Source organism: Rhizopus delemar, genomic scaffold (genome assembly GCF_000149305.1).
Source record: "Rhizopus delemar RA 99-880 supercont3.1 genomic scaffold, whole genome shotgun sequence".
Lineage (NCBI taxonomy): Eukaryota > Fungi > Mucoromycota > Mucoromycetes > Mucorales > Rhizopodaceae > Rhizopus > Rhizopus delemar.
In genome coordinates this window covers 4,265,069-4,289,601 of record NW_027137827.1, presented here as the reverse complement: position 1 = coordinate 4,289,601, position 24,533 = coordinate 4,265,069, and the positions used below count along the sequence as shown (strand labels likewise).

The 24,533-nt window shown below is 35.4% G+C and overlaps 12 protein-coding genes across 12 annotated transcripts; 7 read left to right on the top strand and 5 right to left on the bottom strand.

Annotated features, from left to right (window-relative positions):
• Window positions 1–879: 879 nt before the first annotated feature.
• Window positions 880–1,516, top strand: RO3G_01658 (uncharacterized protein; the record flags this gene model as incomplete). Its single annotated transcript, XM_067656249.1, has 2 exons — window positions 880–928; window positions 1,077–1,516. The coding sequence occupies 2 exons, from the start codon at window positions 880–882 to the stop codon at window positions 1,514–1,516; spliced, it is 489 nt and encodes a 162-aa protein (XP_067512350.1).
• Window positions 1,517–1,533: 17 nt separating this feature from the next.
• RO3G_01657 (uncharacterized protein) lies at window positions 1,534–3,031 on the bottom strand (the record flags this gene model as incomplete). Its single annotated transcript, XM_067656248.1, has 7 exons — window positions 1,534–1,836; window positions 1,892–2,089; window positions 2,146–2,212; window positions 2,264–2,350; window positions 2,402–2,511; window positions 2,557–2,798; window positions 2,851–3,031. The coding sequence occupies 7 exons, from the start codon at window positions 3,029–3,031 to the stop codon at window positions 1,534–1,536; spliced, it is 1,188 nt and encodes a 395-aa protein (XP_067512349.1).
• A 542-nt stretch (window positions 3,032–3,573) lies between these two features.
• On the top strand, window positions 3,574–3,946 carry RO3G_01656 (uncharacterized protein; the record flags this gene model as incomplete). Its single annotated transcript, XM_067656247.1, has 3 exons — window positions 3,574–3,645; window positions 3,702–3,845; window positions 3,902–3,946. 3 exons carry the CDS (start codon window positions 3,574–3,576, stop codon window positions 3,944–3,946), a joined length of 261 nt encoding a protein of 86 aa, XP_067512348.1.
• A 181-nt stretch (window positions 3,947–4,127) lies between these two features.
• RO3G_01655 (uncharacterized protein) lies at window positions 4,128–5,178 on the bottom strand (the record flags this gene model as incomplete). The annotated part of the gene is made up of 5 exons (XM_067656246.1): window positions 4,128–4,264; window positions 4,314–4,506; window positions 4,554–4,648; window positions 4,723–5,073; window positions 5,166–5,178. 5 exons carry the CDS (start codon window positions 5,176–5,178, stop codon window positions 4,128–4,130), a joined length of 789 nt encoding a protein of 262 aa, XP_067512347.1.
• Window positions 5,179–8,083: 2,905 nt separating this feature from the next.
• Window positions 8,084–8,729, top strand: RO3G_01654 (uncharacterized protein; the record flags this gene model as incomplete). The annotated part of the gene is made up of 2 exons (XM_067656245.1): window positions 8,084–8,524; window positions 8,655–8,729. The coding sequence occupies 2 exons, from the start codon at window positions 8,084–8,086 to the stop codon at window positions 8,727–8,729; spliced, it is 516 nt and encodes a 171-aa protein (XP_067512346.1).
• A 420-nt stretch (window positions 8,730–9,149) lies between these two features.
• On the bottom strand, window positions 9,150–11,196 carry RO3G_01653 (uncharacterized protein; the record flags this gene model as incomplete). The annotated part of the gene is made up of 3 exons (XM_067656244.1): window positions 9,150–10,486; window positions 10,602–10,840; window positions 11,000–11,196. The coding sequence occupies 3 exons, from the start codon at window positions 11,194–11,196 to the stop codon at window positions 9,150–9,152; spliced, it is 1,773 nt and encodes a 590-aa protein (XP_067512345.1).
• Window positions 11,197–14,245: 3,049 nt separating this feature from the next.
• RO3G_01652 (uncharacterized protein) lies at window positions 14,246–15,277 on the bottom strand (the record flags this gene model as incomplete). The annotated part of the gene is made up of 1 exon (XM_067656243.1): window positions 14,246–15,277. One exon carries the CDS (start codon window positions 15,275–15,277, stop codon window positions 14,246–14,248), a length of 1,032 nt encoding a protein of 343 aa, XP_067512344.1.
• A 1,162-nt stretch (window positions 15,278–16,439) lies between these two features.
• RO3G_01651 (uncharacterized protein) lies at window positions 16,440–17,188 on the top strand (the record flags this gene model as incomplete). The annotated part of the gene is made up of 2 exons (XM_067656242.1): window positions 16,440–16,490; window positions 16,565–17,188. 2 exons carry the CDS (start codon window positions 16,440–16,442, stop codon window positions 17,186–17,188), a joined length of 675 nt encoding a protein of 224 aa, XP_067512343.1.
• Window positions 17,189–17,530: 342 nt separating this feature from the next.
• On the top strand, window positions 17,531–18,055 carry RO3G_01650 (uncharacterized protein; the record flags this gene model as incomplete). The annotated part of the gene is made up of 1 exon (XM_067656241.1): window positions 17,531–18,055. One exon carries the CDS (start codon window positions 17,531–17,533, stop codon window positions 18,053–18,055), a length of 525 nt encoding a protein of 174 aa, XP_067512342.1.
• Window positions 18,056–18,380: 325 nt separating this feature from the next.
• Window positions 18,381–18,857, top strand: RO3G_01649 (uncharacterized protein; the record flags this gene model as incomplete). The annotated part of the gene is made up of 1 exon (XM_067656240.1): window positions 18,381–18,857. One exon carries the CDS (start codon window positions 18,381–18,383, stop codon window positions 18,855–18,857), a length of 477 nt encoding a protein of 158 aa, XP_067512341.1.
• A 2,140-nt stretch (window positions 18,858–20,997) lies between these two features.
• Window positions 20,998–22,557, bottom strand: RO3G_01648 (uncharacterized protein; the record flags this gene model as incomplete). The annotated part of the gene is made up of 2 exons (XM_067656239.1): window positions 20,998–21,859; window positions 22,541–22,557. The coding sequence occupies 2 exons, from the start codon at window positions 22,555–22,557 to the stop codon at window positions 20,998–21,000; spliced, it is 879 nt and encodes a 292-aa protein (XP_067512340.1).
• Window positions 22,558–23,437: 880 nt separating this feature from the next.
• Window positions 23,438–24,124, top strand: RO3G_01647 (uncharacterized protein; the record flags this gene model as incomplete). The annotated part of the gene is made up of 2 exons (XM_067656238.1): window positions 23,438–23,932; window positions 23,987–24,124. The coding sequence occupies 2 exons, from the start codon at window positions 23,438–23,440 to the stop codon at window positions 24,122–24,124; spliced, it is 633 nt and encodes a 210-aa protein (XP_067512339.1).
• Between the last annotated feature and the right edge of the window lie 409 nt (window positions 24,125–24,533).

Below are 24,533 nucleotides of genomic sequence, written 5' to 3'. Positions count from 1 at the left end.
ACATACTATTTTTTATATACCTTCAAGGAAATATATGTGTATATATATTATATAGAATAGAACATAGATATTAAATGGGAACAGAAGATAATGTTATTCGTTTTGTTATTGGTGTATTCGTTTCCTTGGGTACTCGAATATTTAATAAGGAATGTGTTATTCATACTTGTCTATAGGTGCTTCCTTTATGGATGCACTTGGATTAAATATATTAAAATTGGATCATGTTAAAGAATCCAGTAGAGAAAACCAACGTGGTGATTGTAGTAGACCACTATGGCATATTGGTTTATACACTTATATTGCAAGTCAATTGATTGGTAGCACGATAGCTTTAAGTAAATTAGAAGAAAAAAAAAAGGAGGATGTGACAGGAGCCGTATATTGACTACCAACAGATTATCTAAAAACACAATGGGTTGCACCACTTGGTAGCGTTGCATTAATATTCAATTTTATATTTGCGAAAATATTGGTTGGTACAAAGATCACACGAAAAGATGTCCTAGGTACATTTGTCGTAGTTGCTTCCGTCATTTGGATCGTTGTCTTTGGTGGCATGTACAATGGACAAGACCGTAACTAATGATATAATAATGTCTGCATTTACTTAAAAGATACAATAGCCGAAGAATCACTTTCGTTAGAAAGTCTCAAGATTTTATTTGTTCGACCGATATTCATCATTTATTTCAGTGCATTAAATATCCTTACTTTTGGTGGTTTGTTTATTTCTCTTTGGTCAAAAAATTCAAAGCATTTCATGCTGAATCAAAAGAAAATGAAGCGTATGGTTGGATTGATGTTTAGTGTTGAAGGTGGTCTATTGGCGAGTGAGACTTTATTATTAGCTAAAAGCGGGTAGTTGATATATCAAGAATGTACTTGTTTATGCTTATTTTCTTTTTTTTTTTTTTTTTTTTTCAGAGTAAAGTTATTTACACTCTCACTTCAATCACAGGTCAACCAATTCAATGATAATACGAGTCGATTCATTATATTAGCACTAGTTATTACAGCCGTCATGCAGGTTTATTGCTTAAATACAGCACTTAAATTATATACTTCTGTGGTAGTTGTTCCTGTATTTTATGGTACATACACTGCTTTAGGCCTAGTGAATACCATCATTTATTTGGATGAAGTTAGCAATTATCCTTCTTGGGCTATTGCTCTTGTATTTATAGGCATAGGTGTTTTGGTTTATGGTGTTGCCTTGCTCAGCTCAAAATCAGATCCAACTTTATTATCTGAAGAAGAAGAGTTACAAGATATTTCGAGTACCCATTGGCTAACTGAAAAAGAAGAAAAAGAATTGCAAGGGATAAATACTGCTGCTGGTGATAGTAGTAATCATGGTGGTTGTCAACAGCATCAGGAATCAAAAAATTCCTTTTTAAAAAAGATCCAATACTTATTTATAAGGAGAACATCGCCCTTACCAAGAAGAGAGATGGACACATTCATTAGCTTACACAGTCAAACAGACAATACAATTCCACTCGTTACAAAGTAATATTCTTTTTTTTATTACTACTTAATAAAATGATAAAAGGTGGAATGACCGAGATATTCTTGTGTGCTTTTATATTCCAGATAACGCAGTATTCTCTCAAAATGTGGCATGAATTCTCTTTTAGGAACATACAGATTGAATTGAAGGTCGGCAAATACTGCAAATTCATGCTGATGGATTTCTTTAGAATCCACACCAAGTTCATCATCCGTGGCTTCCAATAAAGGTTGAAACCATGTTCCCTTGGCTTCGTTCATCTTAGTGGCTAAGAACAAACAACAAGCTGCAATCAATTTACGATTCTTTTTGGTTACTACATTCTAAGCATTATCCCTAATATTAGCTTCATTATGTTATACAATAAGTGATACTTACTTTAATAACAAGCTTTTCAAAATAAACAAAGGCATGGGCAACACTTGATATTTCAAGATCCAATTGTTTACCAATCTCAAGTAAGTGAAGTTTAATCGCTCTTATTTTACTCAATGTGATTTCAGCTCTTAATTCTGGATGACGAAGTCTAAATTGTTCATTCATTTCTCTCTTTATATCTGATGTTTTCATATTATCCTACATGTGTATATGGTTCACTTTTGAGAATATACAGAATAAATATGGATATATACCAAAGGCCCATAAGTACAATCATCATCGAGAAACAATGAGTTATATTCACTCGAATTTTCATTTTCCCTAATCATTTCATCATTAGTTATACAGTTTAGTTTCATAACGTTCACTTACAGTAATGAACCATTAGAAGTAAGAAAATGAGCATAAGATTGTGCTTTTCGATGTTTACTTGAGTCATGATTCTCTAATTGTTGCTGACTATTGATATATAAAGTGAGTGAAAGTGCTTGATAAACACCAAAGACTTACACATAACCCCTATTAGTAAAGGCATCCAATTTCCTTTTATTTGTTGATTGACGAATCTTTTCTGTATAATAACGGATCATCGATATAAAAGACATGTTGCCTGTTGTATGCTATATTAAAACATGAGTTTATGTCTTTTGGATATGATTTCCTACATCTTTATTGTGCTTCTTTTTAATCTTTTCAGAAGCAATCGGTCTTTCACTGTCTTGTCTCGTCAATTTATGATGCTGCGTTTCATCCGTTGTGGTACTATCATAGCTAAGGTTACTATCTGAACGTTTTTTTCCTGTCATAACGGGTTGAGTAACGGCTGGATAAGTTGGTTCTTGAGTATCAAAAGGTAAGGGATTTTCATCTGAATAACTACTACTGTCTGTTGAATGTAAAGAAGCATCTATTCATGTCATTAGCAAAGAAACATATTCTATACTCAGCAAGATACAAACCTCCAAAAGAATTATTGAACAAATGGACTTGATTAGGTGAATAGAATGATAATTTCCGTATAGATGGTTCATCAGGTGGTTTATCGTCATTTTCATTTCCAAGTGTAATATTTGATAAGAATGTAAAAGCTGCTGGCCTTGAGTTATTCCGCCTAGATTTACGACTTTTAGTCGTACCCATTGGCGTTTATTTATTAATTGCAAAAGTGAAGAATATCTTCCTGCAAGCAAATCTACTACGAGAGTAATCTTTTCTTTTAATTAACTGAAATTCTTTTCTTTTTTCTTCTTCTTCTTCAAAAGCACTAATCTTTTCTTGTTGAAATAGTGCTAATGTTCAAAAACAAAAAGAAAAAAAAATTGCTTTGTATAAATGTGAGTGTACGTGTGTGTGTTCAGGGAAGAAGAAGAAAAAAAAAAACTGTCGAATTTTTATTTCAAGTTACGTCGCAAAGCACGTGATCAACTCATCCCAGGTTTAAATCTCTCCTTTTTATATTTTCAAGCTAAAGTAGGTTCTGAAAGTAATCCAATTCCCTAAAAGGTTTATTTTTATTTTTAAAATGTTAAACTTGAGTACTTTTTTTTTCTATTAGTTGTTGATAAAAAGATTATAGCTGCAAGATTTGAACTTCAATTTCCGAATAAAGTGGCAAAAGGGGGAGATGGAACATTATATTACGAGTTTCATATTTTTTTTTCTCTTTTTTTCCTGTGCTCATTATGAAGACTTTTGTTGGACCTGGTGCTGCTACTTGCTGCAGTATGCTATCTTTTTGTGGCATTATCTTCCTTGTAAAAAGATTACATTATACACCATTTAAAAGATTTGTTTAACTTTCTCATTATAGGTTGTTCTCGGCACTGCTTTTAAATCCAAAGTAGAAGTCTTGACAGAGTTTGTATCAGATCCTGATAACCCAATTGCTACAGCTGAATCTTGCTTTACTGCTGCTATTGTTTACGCTTGTTTCCTTGGTTTTTGTGGCTGCCAGGTATAATATAGATACTAGCAGGAAAACAGCGTTATGTTTATATGATATAATCATAGGTATTGGTACATAAATATAATTCTCGTCGTCAAATTCAACTTTAAGGATAAATATATGGACGAATTTACTTTACTATTACCACTTTATATATATACCTTACAGCAAACCAAAAAAAAAAATTACAAATGCACGCGTGTATGTGTATGTGTATGTGTATGTGTAGGATTATATAATAAAAAATGTTTATTATAAAAAAGGGAATCTATTACATGTACACGCATTTTTTTATTGTGTTTTTTTCACAGTTTCAATAGGTGTGATATCCTTGAGTACATCAAGCATTTGTTGACGGCAATCTGTTGCTAATTTTTCAATACCGGCAGATTCTTCTTGAATAGTTTCAGTTGAAATAGGTGGTAAGACTATATAAAAATAATGAGTATAAAAAATGTGATTTGTGTTATACTTTACTTTTACAACGAACAACACCAGGTTGATATTTCTTTTCTTTAGCACTATACAAGTGAGAATAATTGGCAATCACAACAGGAATAATAGGTACTTTGGCTTGAACTGCCATATAGAACGGTCCTTTTTTGAATGGTAAAAGGTTAATTTCGGATTCATGGCCACGGGTGCCTTCAGGAAATACCCAAACATTAACCTATACAAATATAAAATGAGATGTGTACAAGATGAGTGAAAACTTACATTCTTTTTATGAATATCTTCAGCTGCTTTACGAGCCTCTTTTATAGCATTTTCTCTATTCTTACGATCCAAAAAGATAACACGAGACAATTGCACTATGTAAAAAATTTCAGCTTTTTTTTTTTTTTTTTTTTTTTTTTGCTTCCCCATTTTTTGGTGTATCACTTACTGAACCAACCCAAGAAAGGATAATATTTCAATTCCTTTTTAGCAATGATAGTTGTATTCTTTGGATATACTTTACCCATCAACATAATATCCAAACTGGACTGATGATTACAAACAAGAATTGCAGGGCCCTGCACATTTAAATGTTCGATACCTTCAGGTACAACTTGAATACCGCAAAACAATAAACCCAAATAATAATAACCTCTGGCCACCGAAAAATGAATATAATGCGTGCATCCAATAAGAGGGAAAATCAAGGCAGCGATCATACCATAGGTTGCCATGACGATCATGGAAAGAGTTGTCATAAGCGTGCGATAATAAAAAGAGCTGAATTGACGTAATAAGACTAAAGAAACTGGAAGTAAGGCTATCATCCAAGGCATTACTATAAATTTACATAAGAAATAAAGTAAAAGTATTTGTATTTCTTTATTTTACCTTGAAAAGTCATGTTGAAATAATAGTAATAATAATAAAGAAGAAGAAGAAAAAAAATTGGATTTTTCATATGTAATTAATACAAACAGAGAGAAATCACATTCAGCGTCACAGACAATGATTGATACTCAGATAACATGTGACAATATTGAAACCAGATCAGTGCGGTTACCAAATTAAATGTACATAATAAAAAGGTCAAGTATTTTTTATAGTTGAATAGATACAATTCAAAAAGGCGTACGAAGCATAAAAGAGCAAGAGCATTTGTTCTTTGATATCCTTCTGTTATATTTGGTATTTGAAATTATTACATAATAAAATATCTCGTAAATAAATTGTATGTATGATTTTTTCGTGAAAAATAGAATAAAGCAAGCGAAAACATGGTTTATGAAATGAACAGATGACATTCAAAGTACTTACATTTGCAACAAAACTTCTGTGTCGTTGCAGTTCATTTTGAAAGGCTTTCTACTGATCCTGTCAATGTCCTATTAGACAAAGACATCACTCAAAAGAGCTTTCATAAATCATTTACCACGCACTCTATACAACGGTGCATGTGCAAATCACTGAGACAAGCAAGTTTCAATAAGCACATAATTAAAAACACGGTATAAAAAGGTCAAAAAATATGTTCATCCCCAATTTTTCATATAGATGAAGTTGAGAAAAAGCTGGTCTATTTGAAAATTACACTAAATACATTCAGTAGTTTATGATAAATAACGATTGGCTTTATTGTTTTTGCAATCTCTTAATTGAACAACTAAAACCATGATAAGCTTGGAAATCACATAATAGAAACAGATTACTATCATCACCTTGTTTGGAATACAATGAATAATGCGGTTTTTTGGTAAAGTTAGTGACTTAGTGACCATTTACTATGAAGCAGTAGAGTTTTATTGCAAATTAGAGTAACACAGGCAGTGTTAGGAGAGCTTCATGATTGAAAAGCATAAGTCTACTGAAACATAATAATACATGTTGATCAATCACTTCTGTTAATAAGTCAATATATATTTAAAAGTATAGATGTTATAAAACCAAGAATAAGAATTATAGCATACATATCAAAATGAAATAAGTGAGAATTATGTATTGCATTGCATAAACTATAATGCATTTATACGCATACTTTAGATAGAATAATCCAAGCTTTTGCAAGAAAGGACACCTTCAAACCAAACTAACCTAAATTGAAAAATATAGTATTGCCTCCTTATACAAAGGTTTCAGTAGTAAAAAAGCACACCACATTCCAACTTCATCTTATCCAGATTAACTATCAAGACTCTCGTCAACTGCAACCTTACAGTAAACTTGAAAAGTATAAAAACTCTTACGTCAATAAAGAGTAATTCATTTTTATTATAACCTTTTAACTTTATTCTTGCTTTTATCGTTATCACAGACTCCGGATACAGTTCGCTCATCACTGGACGCGGTCTGTTTTTATATTTTGCAGCAAGGTCTCTGAAAGGAAACAACAGCTTAAAATTCATTGATGTTTGTCATGAGAGACGTCCTCTTTCAACCAACTCTACTTCCTTTAGTCAGAATATATTCTAATCCTTTCTTTACCATAAAAACACATCTAAATGATATACGATGTCAAAAGAAATACAAAAGCGACAAGGGGTTTGTTAGTTTGAAAGACATTTACTGCTACATGTTATCTAATCTATATCAATATCATTAAAATGATTTCGGATACTGAGCTTATTCAGCTTTAAAAAGAAAAATTTGTACCATCTGATCCATTGAATAAAGATGTTTATGTGTAGGAGCAGGTCAGTACCAAAGATATAGTATCATCAATTTGAAAATATACTGAATAATTTGGAGAAAAAACATATTGCCCTTCTCAAAAAGGTGCTCTACTAGAAGGGTGTTGTTTACAACAGTTGGATTTGAATAAAAAAACACTTAGAAATAGCAACAACTGGAAGAATTGTTATATGTTGTAAATGAACAATGCTGAAGGAAATATATAAAGTAAATACAAAACACTGCAGATTAGGACTTAAATGGATATAGATATGCTAATGTAACTATATAGTATCTCGTATTAGACCTTATCAACCTTGTTTGGGTAGCATATATAGTTTTTTTAATAGTAATAAATTTTGCAAATCTTTCAGCCAGTTCAACTAAGCTGTTTATTTTCGTCAAACAAATTAAAAGAATGTCGTATGTTTTTAGAGAATATGGCAACTAAAGAAGGTCTTTTATAGATTTTTTTTCCATTAGGCAATCCTATGAAATACTATGATGTAAATAATGTACTTGAGAACTCTGGTATTCTGAAAGCATTTGATTGTAAAAAGACTTATTATAGTAAGTCAAAGTAAACACAGGATCATTATGATTTTTTTATTAAAAACTACCAACATAAAAGACTATGGATGCATAGGGACTATCTAAATTGTTTATGGGTATCAATCGATGTGGTTTGAGCTAATGCTACCAGTTGATGAGGTATATGTGCGGAATCTATAGGATTGAGAGTGGTTTGATCAAAAGAGTATTAGCATAGGCTGAAAGAGGGTGTTTCTCATGACAAACATCAATGAATTTTAAGCTGTTGTTTCCTTTCAGAGACCTTGCTTCATTGGCGTCATTGAAGTCTTTACAAAATAATGTGTATATTGCTTGTTCACTAGTAATCGTAGGGGCCATGCTCAATATGATAATGAAAAATGAAGAAAACAAATGAAGCATGGACCATATCCAAAAAATATGAGTTTTTGATTTACTGTCCTTTTACAGTGATTTTTGATTTCTTCTTTTTGATGTTTTCCAATTTTCAGAGCACCTGCACCCAATTTGATGTGACTACTGAAAAAGTGGGTTGATACTACATACTTTCTGTTACATCAGTATTTTTTTTTCTTCATTTTGCTCTCACAATGCCAAAGAAATCGCCAACTAAAAGACTCCCCAGTGAAGTTAATTGGTTGCATAGCAATAATAGCAATATCTTACACATTAGTTTCTTCAATTTCTTCAAGACTTATGATAAAAGAAGAGCCCATATACGCTCCTTAGAAGTTGTAAAGTGCATAGAAGACGAAGCCAAGAGAAAAAAGGTACTAGAAGATTATGACCAATGGCGCAAGAGCCGCGAGGCAAAGGACTTTTGGATACAAAGAAAGCAAGTGGACCAAGACAACACCGATAGTACTACTACTCAACAAACTGATACTACGAACATTACCACTACAGAAGAAAGCATTGAATCGATCAGTTTAGCTGATGCCAAAGCAATTATGATTGAAAACATTATACCTATTGATGACAACTCTAACGACCTTAGTTTTTCAAATTCTCTGTCAAAGTTTAAGCGTGATGTTTATAATTCTTTGGACGTCTCCCTCCTCACATACGAAACCCATTTACAACATCTACTTGCGTTGTCCAATATCTTGTTTATTGGAAAAAATTCAAACTGGTGTCCTGAAATACAAAATTATTTTGTAGATCCAATCAAGACCATTCGCAAAAATATGTATGATTCTTTTGGTTTCAATGAATCAAATCATAAGTTTCCGTTAGATATCAAGATGGCCATAATTACAATCGTCAATGATATCAGTTGTGGCTTACTGACTCGGTTAAGTGCTGAGAGCAAAATCTTAGCAATAATAAACGATATTACGGATACTATTTTTTTTTTTTTGCATGATATTACGGATACTATTAAATTCTGGGTTTTATTATTTTTTTGCATTTTTTTAAAATTTTATGGCAATGAGCATGTAGCAACGAAGTGTGCAATGTTGCCCGAGCCAGTTATGAATGTAAGAGAATAAAAACCTTCTTAGGGGACAAGAAGGGAAAAAAGAGAAAAAAAAGGAAAAAGAAAAGAGCAAATTATTTGAAATATGAATAAATATAAGAGGAGGAAGAAAGAAAAAGCAAATAGAAACAAAAATTTAATACAAACCAGATCAAGTACCAGAAAGACTCACACTATTACTTGGGTAACCAATTCAACAGCTTGACACCAGGATCAATAGGAGGAGGAGGGCATTCATCATGAAAATAATAATCCAGTTCATGGAGAATCGTACATAGGATGGGCCATAGAGTAAACCAGCTATGAGAAGCAGTAGGACGAGGTTTATGTAATGGTAACAAATTAAGAAGGAAAGAGATTGGATCTTCAATTGAGCGAGGCAAGTACAGACGATGATGAACATGTAGACAGTCAAAAGCATGTCGACAACTCAAGTTATGATAAGGATGGAAGATGCATTCCTTAGGTTTACCACCAGGTAGCCAACCAAGACGCCAGCGAAGAACACGACTACGTTCAGAACAAGTCATCGGTAACCAAAGGACAGGATCCACTTGGATAGTAGGACGAGTAGAGGATAACAGGATGGAATCAGAGTTATTATATAGATGTTGAAATTGATCAGCTAAGAATTTGGTGCGAAGAGAGAGAAACTTCTTTTTATCTAAAGTATCAAGGATTGGTCCACAGAGAGATTTCCACATTAGAGTATTAGCCAGTTTGTACCAGTGAGAGCGGCTAGTTGAAGATTGAATATGTGGCAGCAGATGAGCAAGAAGAGTATCATCAGGTAAATGAGTACTACGAAAAAGATACTGGGCTTGAAGGGCAGCAATACGAGTTCGCATTGATGGGAGATTGACCAGATGAAGCATGACTTGAACTGAAGACCTAGAATGACCGCCGAAGATACGCCTAATACATTGGTTTTGGAAAGTATCAAGTTGATGAATAAATTTAGTTGTGAGAGGACTAATCGCAAGACCATAATCTAATTGAGCACGGACCATTTGGCTGTAAAAACGACATGCTAATAAAGGTGGAAAACCTTTAGAATTGAGACCAATAGCAGCAAGTTGGTTCATTGTGAGAGATGCCTTATTGATATTGTGTTGGATCATAGCAGGATAGTCTAGTAGTCCACCAGGTTTGATAGGTATACCCAGGTATGAGAAAGAGGATTCTTTGGGGATAGTAGTACCATATAATTGATAAGTTTTAACATCACTAGTAGGAGCAACTATGACACATTTTAACGGGTTCCATCGATAACCTAAGGAGTAACTATGATCTTCACATTTGTGCAGTAAAGAAGTGAGGTTCTCAGGGTTGGCAATAAGGACAACATCGTCTGCATAGAGTAGACAATTGATAGCTGGAGTCAGGTCGGACACAATGTCACCAGAGAATGAGTTATCAAGTAAAAGTGGTTGTCTTAAGATAGATGGAAGTCGATTAATGTATAGAGAGTACAAGAAAGGCGAAAGGATGGAACCTTGAAGTACACCAGTAACTGGAGAGAAAGCGATAAGATACACGATTATCAAGTAGAATTTCTATTTGGACATGGTCAAAGAGGTTTTTGAGAATACCTAGTAAAGCAGGACAAAGATGGGATTGTAACTCACGCCAAACGTAGGAACGATCAACCGTATCATAAGCTGATTTGATATCCAAGAAGGCCAGTGTAGGGAAGGAGTTATGGTTACGCCTAAGAATAGAGCAAATTTCTATGAGACATTGGACTTCATCTAGAGAGCTGCGAGATTCACGGAATCCACCCTGTGCAATATCAAGAGTAGGGCTTTGTTCTAGAAGACTTGGATATAAACATTTTTCAAACAATTTACGGAAAGTGGATGTCAAGCTAATCGATCTGAAGTTTCCCGGGTCAGTTTTAGAGCCTTTCTTGTGTATCGGTACCACCTATGCAACTCGCCATGAGAGGGGAGTGTAGGACCATTGCCAGCAGACACGAAAGAGATGTAGAAGCTGTGGGACCAATGTAGGAAGTAGAGGCAATAACATTTCCGTCTGTATGTGATCAATACCAGGAGCTTTTTTACGAGGCAGTTGTTTTAGAGTCTCATAAATCTGATCAGAAGAGAAGGGGCATAGATCTAAATCAAACGGAGGGCTGCTAGTTAAAGTAGGAGATGAATCCAGATCAGGTGTTAAGGTGAGAAGGTGTCCGGCAAAAATGCCTTTGAGATGGTCGGCCATAACGTCAGCTGGAGCACGATTGATGCCTGGTTCAGGTGAGAAGGAGGGCTTAATTGTCCTGTTTTTACGAATCCTACTAAAGTGGGCAATTGCTTTTGTGTATTCACCAGTCGCCATTTTGCTACAAAATTGTTTCCACGTCTCCCTACGCCGTTGCTGAATCAAACGTTGTAATAATGCACCTGTTTCTTGGTGTTTTAACCAATATTTAAGACAGTTCAATCCATTCGCCTTTCTCCACTTTTAAAATAAAATTGTTTACGCTTGAAAGCTGAGGTCATTTCAGTAGTCCAGAATTGTTTTAAAAACCCGTCAGCAGTAGTGTCCTTTTTCCCGCATATTTCATCAAGTGAGTCGTAGATCGCTTGGCATAGTGCAGATGAGTATCGTTCAATATAAGTACTGGCAGCATCCATATCCATCAACGTAGTTTCATCAGTGTCATCATCCGATTGAGCCACAAGACTAGTAGTGCCATTTTTGAAAGCAGACTCATACCTGCCGCTGCAATCCAATTTTTTGAGCTTCTTCAGATTCCAATGTGGTCTTTGGATCTCAGTAGATAGGTTGTGAGATGTATATGCTGGAGGTAGATTAAAAGATAAAGTCATGAATGGATATTACGGATACAGTGGTCATTAGACTTTTGCTATGTATCAAATCAATGGTAGAGACATTACCCATAGTTAACCAAAAAAAAAAGAAATCAAAGAGTTTGAACTTTGTACCAGGTTCTTACAAACTGCCTTTCAAAAATTATTTGATTATGATGACGATGAATTAATCTTCAAATGGTCAAATGCTAACTGTTTCGATGACACCAACAACGACAGTAACCAAAACCGCCCTGATGGTATCGTGGAAAATGACAAGAAAGCAGTGAGATATTTTGAAGTAAAGCCAATTACATATGCCAAAAATCATAGAAAGGTTAATATCGATTTCCACCGCTTGTGTGTGTTCTCAAAAACGGGTTCAGCAGTATATAAGGCAAAACATATGTTCCAAATTATGGCTGTGGGTAAGTCTACGATCATCAAGACTTACTTGGGTCTACTAAGCTTTTATTTCTTAGGCACTACATCCAACTTCATCTTAGCCAAGTAAGAGGTGATGACTTAATCGTGGTAGAATTGGATAGCATCCGGCTTCCTTTATCTCTTGATGAATTGCCACAAATGATACCCTACCTTGACCGCCTCTACAATGTAGTGGACACCATTTATCGCTGCTGTTATGAAAATAATACGGCTGACGTGCTCAGTGAATTTGGCTACTATTTGAAGCCTAAAGTAATTAAAGCCATAACGGAAAAAACTACTGACAGAACACGTAGTAATTGTTTCTACTATCCATATCATTAATTCTCTCCTACATTGCCTTCATTTGTATGTAAAAATAAATATTTTACCTGTTTAATGCACTTGTATCGCTCTTAACCCTTATACTCTTTGATGAGTTTTAATAAACATTAAAATTTTCATCCATAAAAAAAAAAAAAAAAAAAAAAAAAAAAAAAAAAACCTAATGTTGAAAGTGGGACAACCAAGGAAATTTGGGACACTTCTTTGAAAATGGGGCGCTTAGTTGAAAGCAGGGCACCTGTTTGAAAATGGGTCTACTTTTTTAAAGTGAGGCATTCAATTAAAAGCGACAACAATATGAAGGTTTAACAGTTTTATAGTAAAGCATGTGTTATTAATTCGATTTGTATAAACTATTTCTTCCGTTGTTTATTATACTTTTAGTTGTAATAAAGATTTCAGTTTCCGTCTTATTGTCTTCAGATAAAATTGTTTGGTATATGTATTTTTTTTTTTCGGATGATCTTAATGACATCTAACAGCTATGGTTGGTTCTCTAAGCCTGATTCGTATTGACGTAACAATGAATAGATGGTGAATACAATCCAATCCTTATCATGTTGGTTCTTGTAATTGAATTTATTGGAGAATGTTGATATCTCGCACAACTTTTGCCTGATTTCATTGTTTGTCGTTAAGTTGAATTGGTTTAAAAATTTCTTAATGTCTTTGGACAATACAGGTAATGGCTTTGGTTTGAACGTTCGAATCTCGTTAGCAGGGGTGAATGGTTGGTTATAATACTCTACACTCGCACGGGTCATCACATCAACGGCAAAGGAAAAGACGTATGTGTTGTGTATAGTGAGATGCAAGGCTGTCAAAATTTGGGCGACGATCAAATTTATTTACAAATAAGATCCATGCTTACAAAATTTTGTGAATATCGATCTGAAAATAGCCAAGACGGCCCTGAAGCAACTATCTAATCATGAGATGGAGATCGATGCGGCATCTGTTGACGGTACCAAGAGCGCGGACATCTATATTTTGGCAGTTTACGAGCAAACCATGATGAGCACAGGAATGTCATCTTTGTTATGAAAAACTTTAAGGAGATAACTGCCTCTTACAACGGAGATGTGCTGTTGGTCATCCAGAATGCGACATTGGAGGATGTAGAAAGAGTGTTGAATAAATATTTCGTGAATATGCTCAAGACAAATACATTGATAATAGAATAAAGTGAATTTGATCCGTATCTATAACTGTCTTACCTATAACACATCATTTTTAATAAAAACTAGTTCTGTTACTAGAATGGTTTGAACTTACTATCGCTTGCTTATTTCAATACGTTGAAGCACCAGTATAAAATCCTGCACCATTCTCTTGAAAAAACAATGAAAGTAATTACCATGTTGGAGTTTTACAATTTAAAAATATCTTAACCTTCTTCTTGAATTTTGCCCTAATAAATACTAATGCTTATACAGTGGCTACCAAAACCGTTCGCACAAAACGTATTTTTTCCTTTCTGAATCTTTTGTGACCTATTGCGCATACAAGATACCATATCTAATACATATTTCCTAAGAGTACAAACTCTTGGCTTTCTGATGACGTATAAAATGTCACCCTATGCGCACCCTAACTCGTACTACGGAGAATCAAAACTCAAAGGCACATTCGAACGGTTTTGGGGCCATATATTTTAAAAGCAAAATAAATCAAAATAAGTTTATTTAATATCCAATATACAAGCCATCAGCCTCAATAACTGCACGACATCGATCGGGCATACTTTTAATAAACCTTTGGTATTCTTCAGCCGTGATTTGGTACCAAGTGTGTCCTATACGATCCCATAGCTCATGTATACCATATGGAGGGCAGTCATAATTTTTAAACAGTCGTCTTTTAAGTAATTGCCACATGTTTTCAATTGGGTTCAAGTCCGGTGATTGTGGTGGCCATTTCATTACGTAAAACTCTTGCTCATTTAGCCATTTTGATACGACTTTAGCTGTATATTTGGGGTCGTTGTCCTGCATAAAGATAGATTGATTTGTAGATTTTCCACTTTCTCCCATATACCAGGCCAAAGACTTCATCAAGTCATCTTGTAAAACCTCCAAATAAGCGTCCTTAGTCATGCTCTTGCCCACATCCACAATATAGCCTGGACCATACCAGCTAATACAGCTCCATACCATTATAGAGCCTCCTCCATGCTTCACTGTCTCACGAACATGGTGCTTTTTAAGCGGTTGGCCTGGCACTTTCCATGCATAAGACTTTCCGTCGGACCCAAAACGGTTGATTTTGGTTTCGTCAGACCATATGACGTTCATCCAATCGTTTACTGTCCAGTCAATGTGCTGACGAGCCCATTGGAGCCTCTTCTTTCTATTTCTTTCATTAATTAAAGGTTTCTTTGGCCTGACAAATGAAACCAAACCAGCATCTCTTAGCGCTCTACGTACAGTATTTACAGAAACTGACTTGCCCAAGTTCTGCTCTAACGACTGCTGTGCTTGTACAGCATTTTCGAGACCATCTACTGTTACAGCACGAACGAGATTCTGCTGCTCCCGCTTAGTGAGCGCTTTTGGCCTACCACCTTTGTCAATTCGAGCAGACAAGCCTAACTCCAAACGAATTTTATGAACAGTAGAGGATGATACTTTGACTAACTTTGAAATTTTATGATAAGAAAAGCCTTGACGAAGGTAAAACTCGATAGTGTTCTTGCGATCTTCTGTTAATGGTTGCATGTTGGGGTAATTACTTGGTAGATGTCGAGATGTCGAAATGAGAATGTACGAATGACAAAGGAAAAAAAGCAAAAAAATAATGCACAGTGGTTAATTAGTAAGCAGCGAAAGTTCCGGAAGAATTGGAGGGTGTAGTGGCTGCGTTTATCGCAATCGAAGAATTCCTCAAGCGAGGCCCCAAAACCGTTCGAATGTGCCTTTGAGTTTTGATTCTCCGTAGTACGAGTTAGGGTGCGCATAGGGTGACATTTTATACGTCATCAGAAAGCCAAGAGTTTGTACTCTTAGGAAATATGTATTAGATATGGTATCTTGTATGCGCAATAGGTCACAAAAGATTCAGAAAGGAAAAAACACGTTTTGTGCGAACGGTTTTGGTGGCCACTGTATATATGAATACACAACCACACATTTCATTCATGCATACAATTAACAAGCTCCATTGCTCCATTAATCATATACACAAAGTTTGCTATCATAGTAAAGTGATCTTAAATGAGGTATCACCCAACAATAGAAGACCGCTCCTGTCCTCTACTAAGATTACTCCATAAAGAAGTAAACCTCAGACCGCCATGTCTGGAATAGCCAATGTATAATATAATGATGGTGTTAATGGAATAAACAATTGAAGGATGTACCAAGGGTGGAAAAATATGTTAGTTTTTTTAAATAAAAAATGGAGCAATAGATTTAGTATATTTACCAGCTTATAAAAACATATTTTTGAAGGCAGTATTTTATATTGTATAGCTATTTGTATGATATATACTATAAGAAAGCGTTGACCCAATAGTCTAGGGTTAAGTAAAAAAAAATACTTTTACTTTTCACGATATGTATGACGTATTGGTTTTTGACTGTAAATTTGCGGATGACTTTTTTTATTTTGCGGCTTTTCCCGCTTTCCTAAACTTTTACTATATTTGGAAAACAATTCAACACTCGTGTTAGATTTTTTACGCTACAAAACAACAACAGCTACAAATTCATTTCGACATTTATTATCATCAACCAATGCCTATAGACTCCAATAGTCTTCAGGGATCAGCTAACCATTCTTTGTCTACAGAGGTCGTTGATTCTCTTGTCTCAACTTTTAGTAAAGAGCGTAAACGCTTAATATGCCCAAACTGTAATCAACAAGGTCACTTCCGACGACATGGTTCAACCAAGTCAGATCCACCACACTTCTTGTTCCACTGCGTTAGCTGTGGCAAATGCTTTCAGGCAGCATCAATGAAGCATATTATTCACGACTTATGTCAAGAACAATCGCAAATTTAGGCACCGACAGACATAGAAGAAACTAGATCTTTCCAAGAAAATAACAATACGCACACACCAACAACTCGCAGCAGTCAAAACGACTTCCAAACTCTCCTTGATACAATCCAACGCTTGACACAAGAACTTCAACAGGCAAGAGCAGAAATTAATAGCCTTCGCTCTCAAACTGATAAACTCCAGCAACAACTCTTACAACAAAATCAAACTGCGGATCCCTTTCCCAGTTTAAATCAGCAGCCTCCTCGCCGAAACCCCGAAGCTATGACCCAAATGAGTAACATTGAATCCGCTCCCTGGCACGAACCTGCTAAGATACAACGTATTAAGGACAATCTAATTGCAACTCGTGACCAAAGACGCCTACAGCGCCAAGAGGCTGCTGCACACTTTCTTCAGCCACCATCAGACAACCAAGGATTCCAATATATTTACGTTCCTACGAAAGCTAGAGTCCAATCGGACAGGTTAGATCCCGTTTGCGAGAGCTTGACATTAATATCAACTGAATCCTTGACATATATTATCCTGATCGAAACATCTTGGCCGTATTGGTTCATAATGACTATGCTGCTTGTTGTAAACATAGTTATTTTCTATAAGATATCAGTTGTATTAAAATAATAACGATACACAAAGATTAAACTATGATTAAACCAATCCACACTTTTCCAAATTTAGAACAATAAGATCTGTATTTGTCATCCCAGAGAGTCTAATCAATTGTCAACCCCAAAAATAATTAGATCAAAGCTAATTGACTGGTTATTATTTCTATTGTTCAACTTCAGATGCATATATTAGAGAATTTTTATATTTGTTGGTAGATGAAGAATGTTTTTCCGGTGAGAGACTGTTTTCATTTGTAATCTTTTTTGGTAATAAACTTTCAAAAAACTTTCAAACGCGTTTTTTTTTTTATTCTTAAATCAATAAAGCTATATACGTTAGCATACTTTTAGTAACATGTCATCCAACAACAACACCATTTACACTTTAGCCACTATTCACGAAGCTTTAACGCCTTCATCTTTGGATAGTGTTATGCAATTGGCTACAGGTGTCATCATCAAGGTCGACTCTGCTGCTTGGAAGGAATGCTTGGCCGAGATTAACGAAGCGTGTGCTTATGGCTGGAGAATTCTCAACTCAAATAAGCAGAAGGGTGATCTCACTGCTATAGAAGCTAAAGCCAGAAACATCTCCCTTTGCTTTTCACAGCAATATTGCTGTCATCGTGCAGGAACTTACAAGTCTGTTGCCAAGGACCGCCCTGTCCAAAAAAAGTCCAAGAAGGTGGATTGCAAGTGCACACTTCATGTTAGAGGCTACTATGCTTATCCTCAATACTACGAATTTGTCATCGAAAAAGACCATACAAACCATGTTCCTGGCGACTTTTTGGATGATATTCGAACCCTTCGTTTGCCTAGAGATCGTTTGCACGAGATTCTGCAACAATTTCGAACCTCTTCCAAGACTCCTCGTTAGATAAGAATTGATATATTGAAGGCTGCCGACACTTTCGGACGCAAGTCTCATCGTAAGGTAAACTATCATGACATCTGGAACATCATGAACAAGGTATGTTTAGTCAAATATATTTTTGATATAGTTGATATTAACTGTTTCGCTTTTACCTTAGGTCGATAAAGAACTGTATCATTTCTACAAAAACCATATGGAGTCTTTCAAGATTTGGATGAATCAGAAGCTTCCTGAAGAAGGCTTTCATTGTTTTACTGGGAGGTTGTCTTACTCTCAAGACTCCTCTTTGTTTGCATGTGGATTTACCTCTTCATATCAACAAATTCATATGAAGAATCCGAAGGCTTTCTGTTTGGATGTTACTCCCAGTATCTCCAACAATTTGTCCGATATTCTCTACACATTGATCGTCCGTGATGATAGTATTGGTAGAGGATGGCCTGTTGCTTATATGGTTACCAACGATCGTAGCACGGGTTCTATTGTTGAATGGCTTCAACATTTGAGAAATTCTGGTCTTTTGGTTGATCCCGAACAATTTACCATCGATTGCTGTCAGTCCGAGGTTAACGCCATTACCAGAATATTTAATCCTAATCGCACAAAGATCCAGTTTTGTGTCTTCCATGCCACTCAAGCTTGGAATAAGCATCTTGCTTCAGTGTCTATTCCTGGTAACACTCCTGGTGAAAACCGTAATCTTCGTGGTGAGATGATGCGTTGTCTTCAGAAAATTGTGTATGAGGAAGACAAGGACCAGTTCCTTCAAATGATTACTGCGTTCGAACTGGAGTACGCTGATTAAAGTAAGTTTATGAATTACTTTACCTGTAGCTAGTGTACCGAGAATAAGATGAAGGTTTGGAGCAGATCCTTTAAGGACCGTCAGTATTCTCATATGCTGACCAACAACTACATCGAATCTTGGCACAATCAATTGAAGACTGTGTTTCTTGGTAGAGTACGAAACAAGTGTCTTGATAAACTTGTTTTCGTTCTGGTTAACGACGTTGAGTGTTACCTCAATCAAGAATCTGAAAGAGTGGTCCAAGGAAATGGCGCAATGTCACCTTTTTTTAAGCAGCAAAGATTGCGTGAGTTAGAAGCAGAAGAAGTAGATGAGGAGGTTAGAAGTGATATGATAACAGGGCCCATTACATTGGAAAATTCTGGTAAGTGCAGTTATATGGTATGTTCATTTGTCGAAGGTGATTCAGTTGGTTACTCAATTGAAGCTACTGAAGACAATTTGATCATGTCTTGTACCTGTTACGACTTTGAAAAAAGACGCCAACCATGTAAACATATGTATTTGTTGAAATTACATACTAATTTCTCGTTGCATTTTCCTTCTTCGACAACCCCCATCCTTCACAATGTAACTGGTCAAGATATATCTCTCAGCAATTCATCTGAAACAGTGACCACCTCTGTGGTAAACAGAAAAAAAGAAATCGCTAAACACCGCATGGATATTAGTTCGACACTAAAGTATGCTAATTCTGATTTATTAAAACTATCTACGTATATGACTGAAGAAGAAGCAACAATAATGCATGAAAAATATAAAGACGCCCTTCAACTTTAGAATAAAATAAGACATTAAATAAAATAAGATATTAAAATTTTCATCCAAACAAAAAAAATCCCCTAAGTTATTTTTCATACTTTGATTGTGGTAGATAAGCCTCTTTTTCGGAAAAACATTCTTCATCTACCAACAAATATAAAGATTCCTGTAGTTGAAGTAGACAAGTCTGAAAATGTGGTAAACGCTCCAAGAGCCACGCTTCTATTTTTCTTATTTGTAATATTTATAAAATAAATTATATAAAACCAATTTAAACTTTAAACTGCCTTTCCTCTTCATACTTTCAAAAGTCAAGCAAGTTATCAATTTTTTGTATGTGTCGTAGTTAAGGGTGGGGATTCAGAACCAACTTCTGTACCATGGTGTGGAATTTACCACATTTTCAGACATAGAAAAAATTGAGTTGACTGTTTTTGTGCTATTGGACTGTTGTGCTGTTGACTTGTAATAGTAATCTTCAAAAGTGCAGGCTTTCCTGCTCCAATTTGCATGTTGTTTAACTGCCTCGATAGATAATCCTTTTCCCACCGCTTTTATGCTAGAAGCTGACCTGATTGAGTATGGTTTATAATTGGAAGTGTCGATACCAGCTTCTTCCATGAAGTTTTTTATCCACCCAGTGACTGTAGATGAACGCACGGAGCTGACCTTGCTGTGGTCGTTGATGTAAGCTAAGAACAAAGTGTGATCCTCTGGTAGTTGTTGTCTTAAATGATTCGATACTGACATAAACCAGGCTAGTGTTCGAACTGGACATAAGTCTTCTTCGATTAATCCAAGTTGAGATGATTTTACATTTGTTTCTTTGGCTTCTCGAAAAATAATAGTTGCAGCTACTACCTTGTTTTCGTAAAATTCAAGCTGTATATCCCGATGATGGATACGGCCGATATCGCTCCTTGGCCTCCCCATAGTGCTCATGCATAGAAGTAGAAGAGTCTTGATCTGCAAATCATATATAGGCTTTGGGTGTTCTGCAATTTGTTTTTAATATAATCAATCAAAATATTGATATCCCAAGTGACCAATTGATTCTTAGTTGGTATCTGAATTTCTTGATGTCTTTTCGCTTTAAAAAATTCCATGATAAGGGGTTGGTTTGCAAGTGGTATTTCTTCTGAATGTAGTGTTTTAAATGTGGAGGCTATAGCTGATCGTATTCCATTTAGATGGTTGGATGAAAGATATTTGTATTCCATTAAGAATCGAAAAACTTGTTGTACATCATATTTTGTTGGTTCAATCATAGGTGTTTGGGCTTTACACCATATTATCCATTTTTTCCATCCTCCATTATATACTCTTGCTGTGTTTGTGCGTACAGATTTTTCCAAGAAATCGGAAGCGTCTGCATCTATTCCCTCTTTTTTCCTTTTTTGGCGGATAACAGCCAAGCGGTCATCGACCATCCCTTGAGTCGAAACTGTTGAGGTTGCTGTATTTGATGTAGTTGAGTGATCAGCGGGTACCAATGTTGAGTGGGCCAATTCGGTGTGATTAATACTGCGTGTTGTATCCTTTGCTTCAGTAATTGCTGTATGACTTGAGGAATCAACTTCCAGGGGGAAACAGATACATACCTTTCTTCAACCATCTCTGCGACAGTGCATCCGTTGCTGTTGCTGTTGGGTCTGGTTGTAAGCTCCAGTACTTTGCTAGTTGATTGTTTGTTCTGGAAGCGAAGGCATCTATCTTCAGTGGACCCTAATGTCTGTTTATCGTGTTGAATATTGTCTTTGGAAGCGTTGCATCGTACAAGGGTGATTGCTGGTTTTGTCGGCTCAATGCATCGGCCTGAATGTTTTGAATTCCTGGTATGTGTTGGTATAATACCTGAAATTGGTGTTGGTTGCATATCTCCTGTATATCTACTGTGATTGATTGGAGGTGAATGGACGAAGTTCCTCCTGATTTGGTCGTGTATTTCAACGTTGTCATGTTGTCGGTGAATATCTTGATGACTGATCCCTTCTTCAGGTACAGTGCATGAAGTTGTAGTGAAAATAGAATTGTTTTCGACTCTCTCACATTGATAGAGTGTGCTAGCTCTTCCGCCGTCCATCTCCCTGATGCCTGTATTAGTGGTGAAGCTACTCCCCCATCCTAAATCGGATGCATCCGTGTGAATTGTAATTGAAGGTTTCAAGTAGTGTTTGTGAATCGGTAAGCCATTTTTGAAGTTGGTCCACTTGTTCCACCAATTCAACTCTTTGATACTGTTTATTGACAACGTATAATTTGCTTCCCAGTTTTGATGATGTAGATGTAAACTCTGCGCCAAGTCCCTCTGTAAGTACCTGATATGTAGTAGTGCTTCGCCTTGTTGTATAATGGTTTAGGTAGGAAAAGAAAAGGTAAAAACAAAGATCAAGAAACAGTTTGAGTACTTTTTGAGACTGATCTTTATTTCAGTTTAAGTTAAAGTAAAAATTATTCTAATTGAAGTCAGGTATTTATATCTTATTGAGTGAGTGGCTTGATATCTTCTATTGTAAGCATTCTTCTAATCTTCAGGTACTTTAGCAAGTGTTATCTCTAATTATGATTATGAAAACTTTTCATTTGTTCTTTTGTATGTCTGTCATAGATTATCTTTTATTCTGGGAATTCCTCACTGATTTGAATAACGTTATCTTACGCGTTATTTCAATTATGTGAAAGATTAGCAATATTTCTGACATTGGATTGGATTTGGTTATTTTAGTTGATACTTCTTCTTATCAAAGAGCTCTCATGAATATAATACATATTCTAAAAGAACATGTTTAATTGGAATTGATTGTATGATCTTATTTAAATAAACTTATATTTTATTTTAATTATGATCTTGTATTAAGACTTATATTTATTAATGTCAACTACAATCAGTTACTGTTCTACAACATTATGCTTTTTACCAGAACAGCCACCTCATTGATTTACATTAATTGTGCACCTTATTCACATACTATTCTACCCTTTCAGTCTTTAATTTAGAAAAATACGACAATTAAAATCTTCAGATACGACAACCAAAAATATAAATTATGACAGCTTGATAAAGAAAGACTGTAAAGTTAATTTATATCTTTCAAAGCCTCATAAGAATTGAACTGAATGCGGAAGCGGGGCTGACTGTGTTTGAGAGGAAGATGTTTGGATTTAGTCACCAGAGTCGGACAAGGCGGGAAGAGGGTATTAAGCGAAAAAGACATTTGAATCGGGCTCAGTTCCGAGTCAGGAACTGAATGTAATATCTTTTGAGTCTTTGGTCATATAGTTGTGCTTAAATACCAGTAGAACAAGAGAGAAGACAGGATGTATGGATTATTCAATCTGTAATCTTGGGCCGTCTGATCTATAAAGTCGATCTTTAGCCCAAAAAAATTTTCACAGCAAATACCTGAAAATCCCATCTAGCGTCACAGACAATGATTGACACTCAGAGGGCATGTGATGATATTGAAGTGAAACGACATCAGTGCGGGTTACACTTGACTATAAAGAATCTTTTTTTTTTCTTTTTTTCTTTTTTCTTTTTTTTTTTATAAAAAAATTTGTATATATTTTGTGTGTGAGTGTGTGTATTTATTAATAATGGGAGTATGTTGTTGTAAAGAAAGAAATGATGAAGATATTGATTTTACAAATGGTAATACATATAAACAATTTACAAGGCATTTCATATTTACATTCAAGTACTAGAGACCAACTTGAGTCATTTTCACTTGTTAAAATTGATCGGTCAAGGTACATTCGGTAAAGTGAGGATAGTACAACATAAGAAAACAAAGAAACAATTCGCGCTAAAATACATGGATAAATCAATTTGCATTAAACAAAAGGCTATCAGTAATATTATTACAGAAAGAACCATATTGGAACGTGTTCATTATCCACTGATTACCAACTTGCGATATGCTTTCCAAGACGACGATACGCTTTTCCTTGCACTCGATCCCATGTTGGGTGGTGACTTGCGCTTTCAACTCCAACAACAATCTACTCTGCCAGAGTTACAAGTGCGTCATTATGTAGCATGTATCGCTCTGTCACTCAACTACCTTCATCTCAAACGTATCGCACATCGCGACATCAAGCCAGAAAACATTTTGCTCGATCAGCAAAACTATGCTCATCTTTCTGATTTCAATATTGCCGTTCAATTTTCACCTCAGCAGCCACTTGTTTGGTCCAGATCGGGTACGATTGCTTATATGGCACCAGAGATACTGGCCAAGAAAGGATATACCACCTCTGTCGATTGGTGGAGCTTGGGTGTGATTGCTTTTGAATTAGTGTTTGGCACGGTAAACAAAGTCCATATTAAAAAAAAATATGCATGTCTCATGTAATCTGCTTAGCGTCCATTTGAAGCACAATCTAAAGAAATGCTGATCAACTCGATTTTAAATGATCCACTTGTATTTCCGCCAAATGTGTATGATACTGTATCCATGGACTGTATTGATATAATCACTGGTGTAAGAACATTGTATTGAAGAAATAGAATAATAACAATAACGCTTTTGTATTAGTTGCTGGACAAATCACCCTATCATAGATTGGGATGTCATACAAACGAATTTGAAAAGTTTAAGTCACATCCCTGGTTCCGAGGTTTAGATTGGACTAAATTAGAAAAAAAGCAATTATTGTCACCTTGTCGACTTGTAAGTTTTCATAAAAAGGAATCATATACATGTACTCATTCTGTTATAAAGAAGCCGTGTAAAATAGTAAAAAATGAACTCAAAGACGACGGACTTGTTTACTCGACCAAAAGAATGTCATTACCACTAGATAACAATAGCATACCTGTGACAGAGGAAGCAAGATGCAGGTTACAGTTGGAACAGGAATTCTTAGATTTTAATTATACTTTAATGTCAGAAGATAACAAGCGAAATG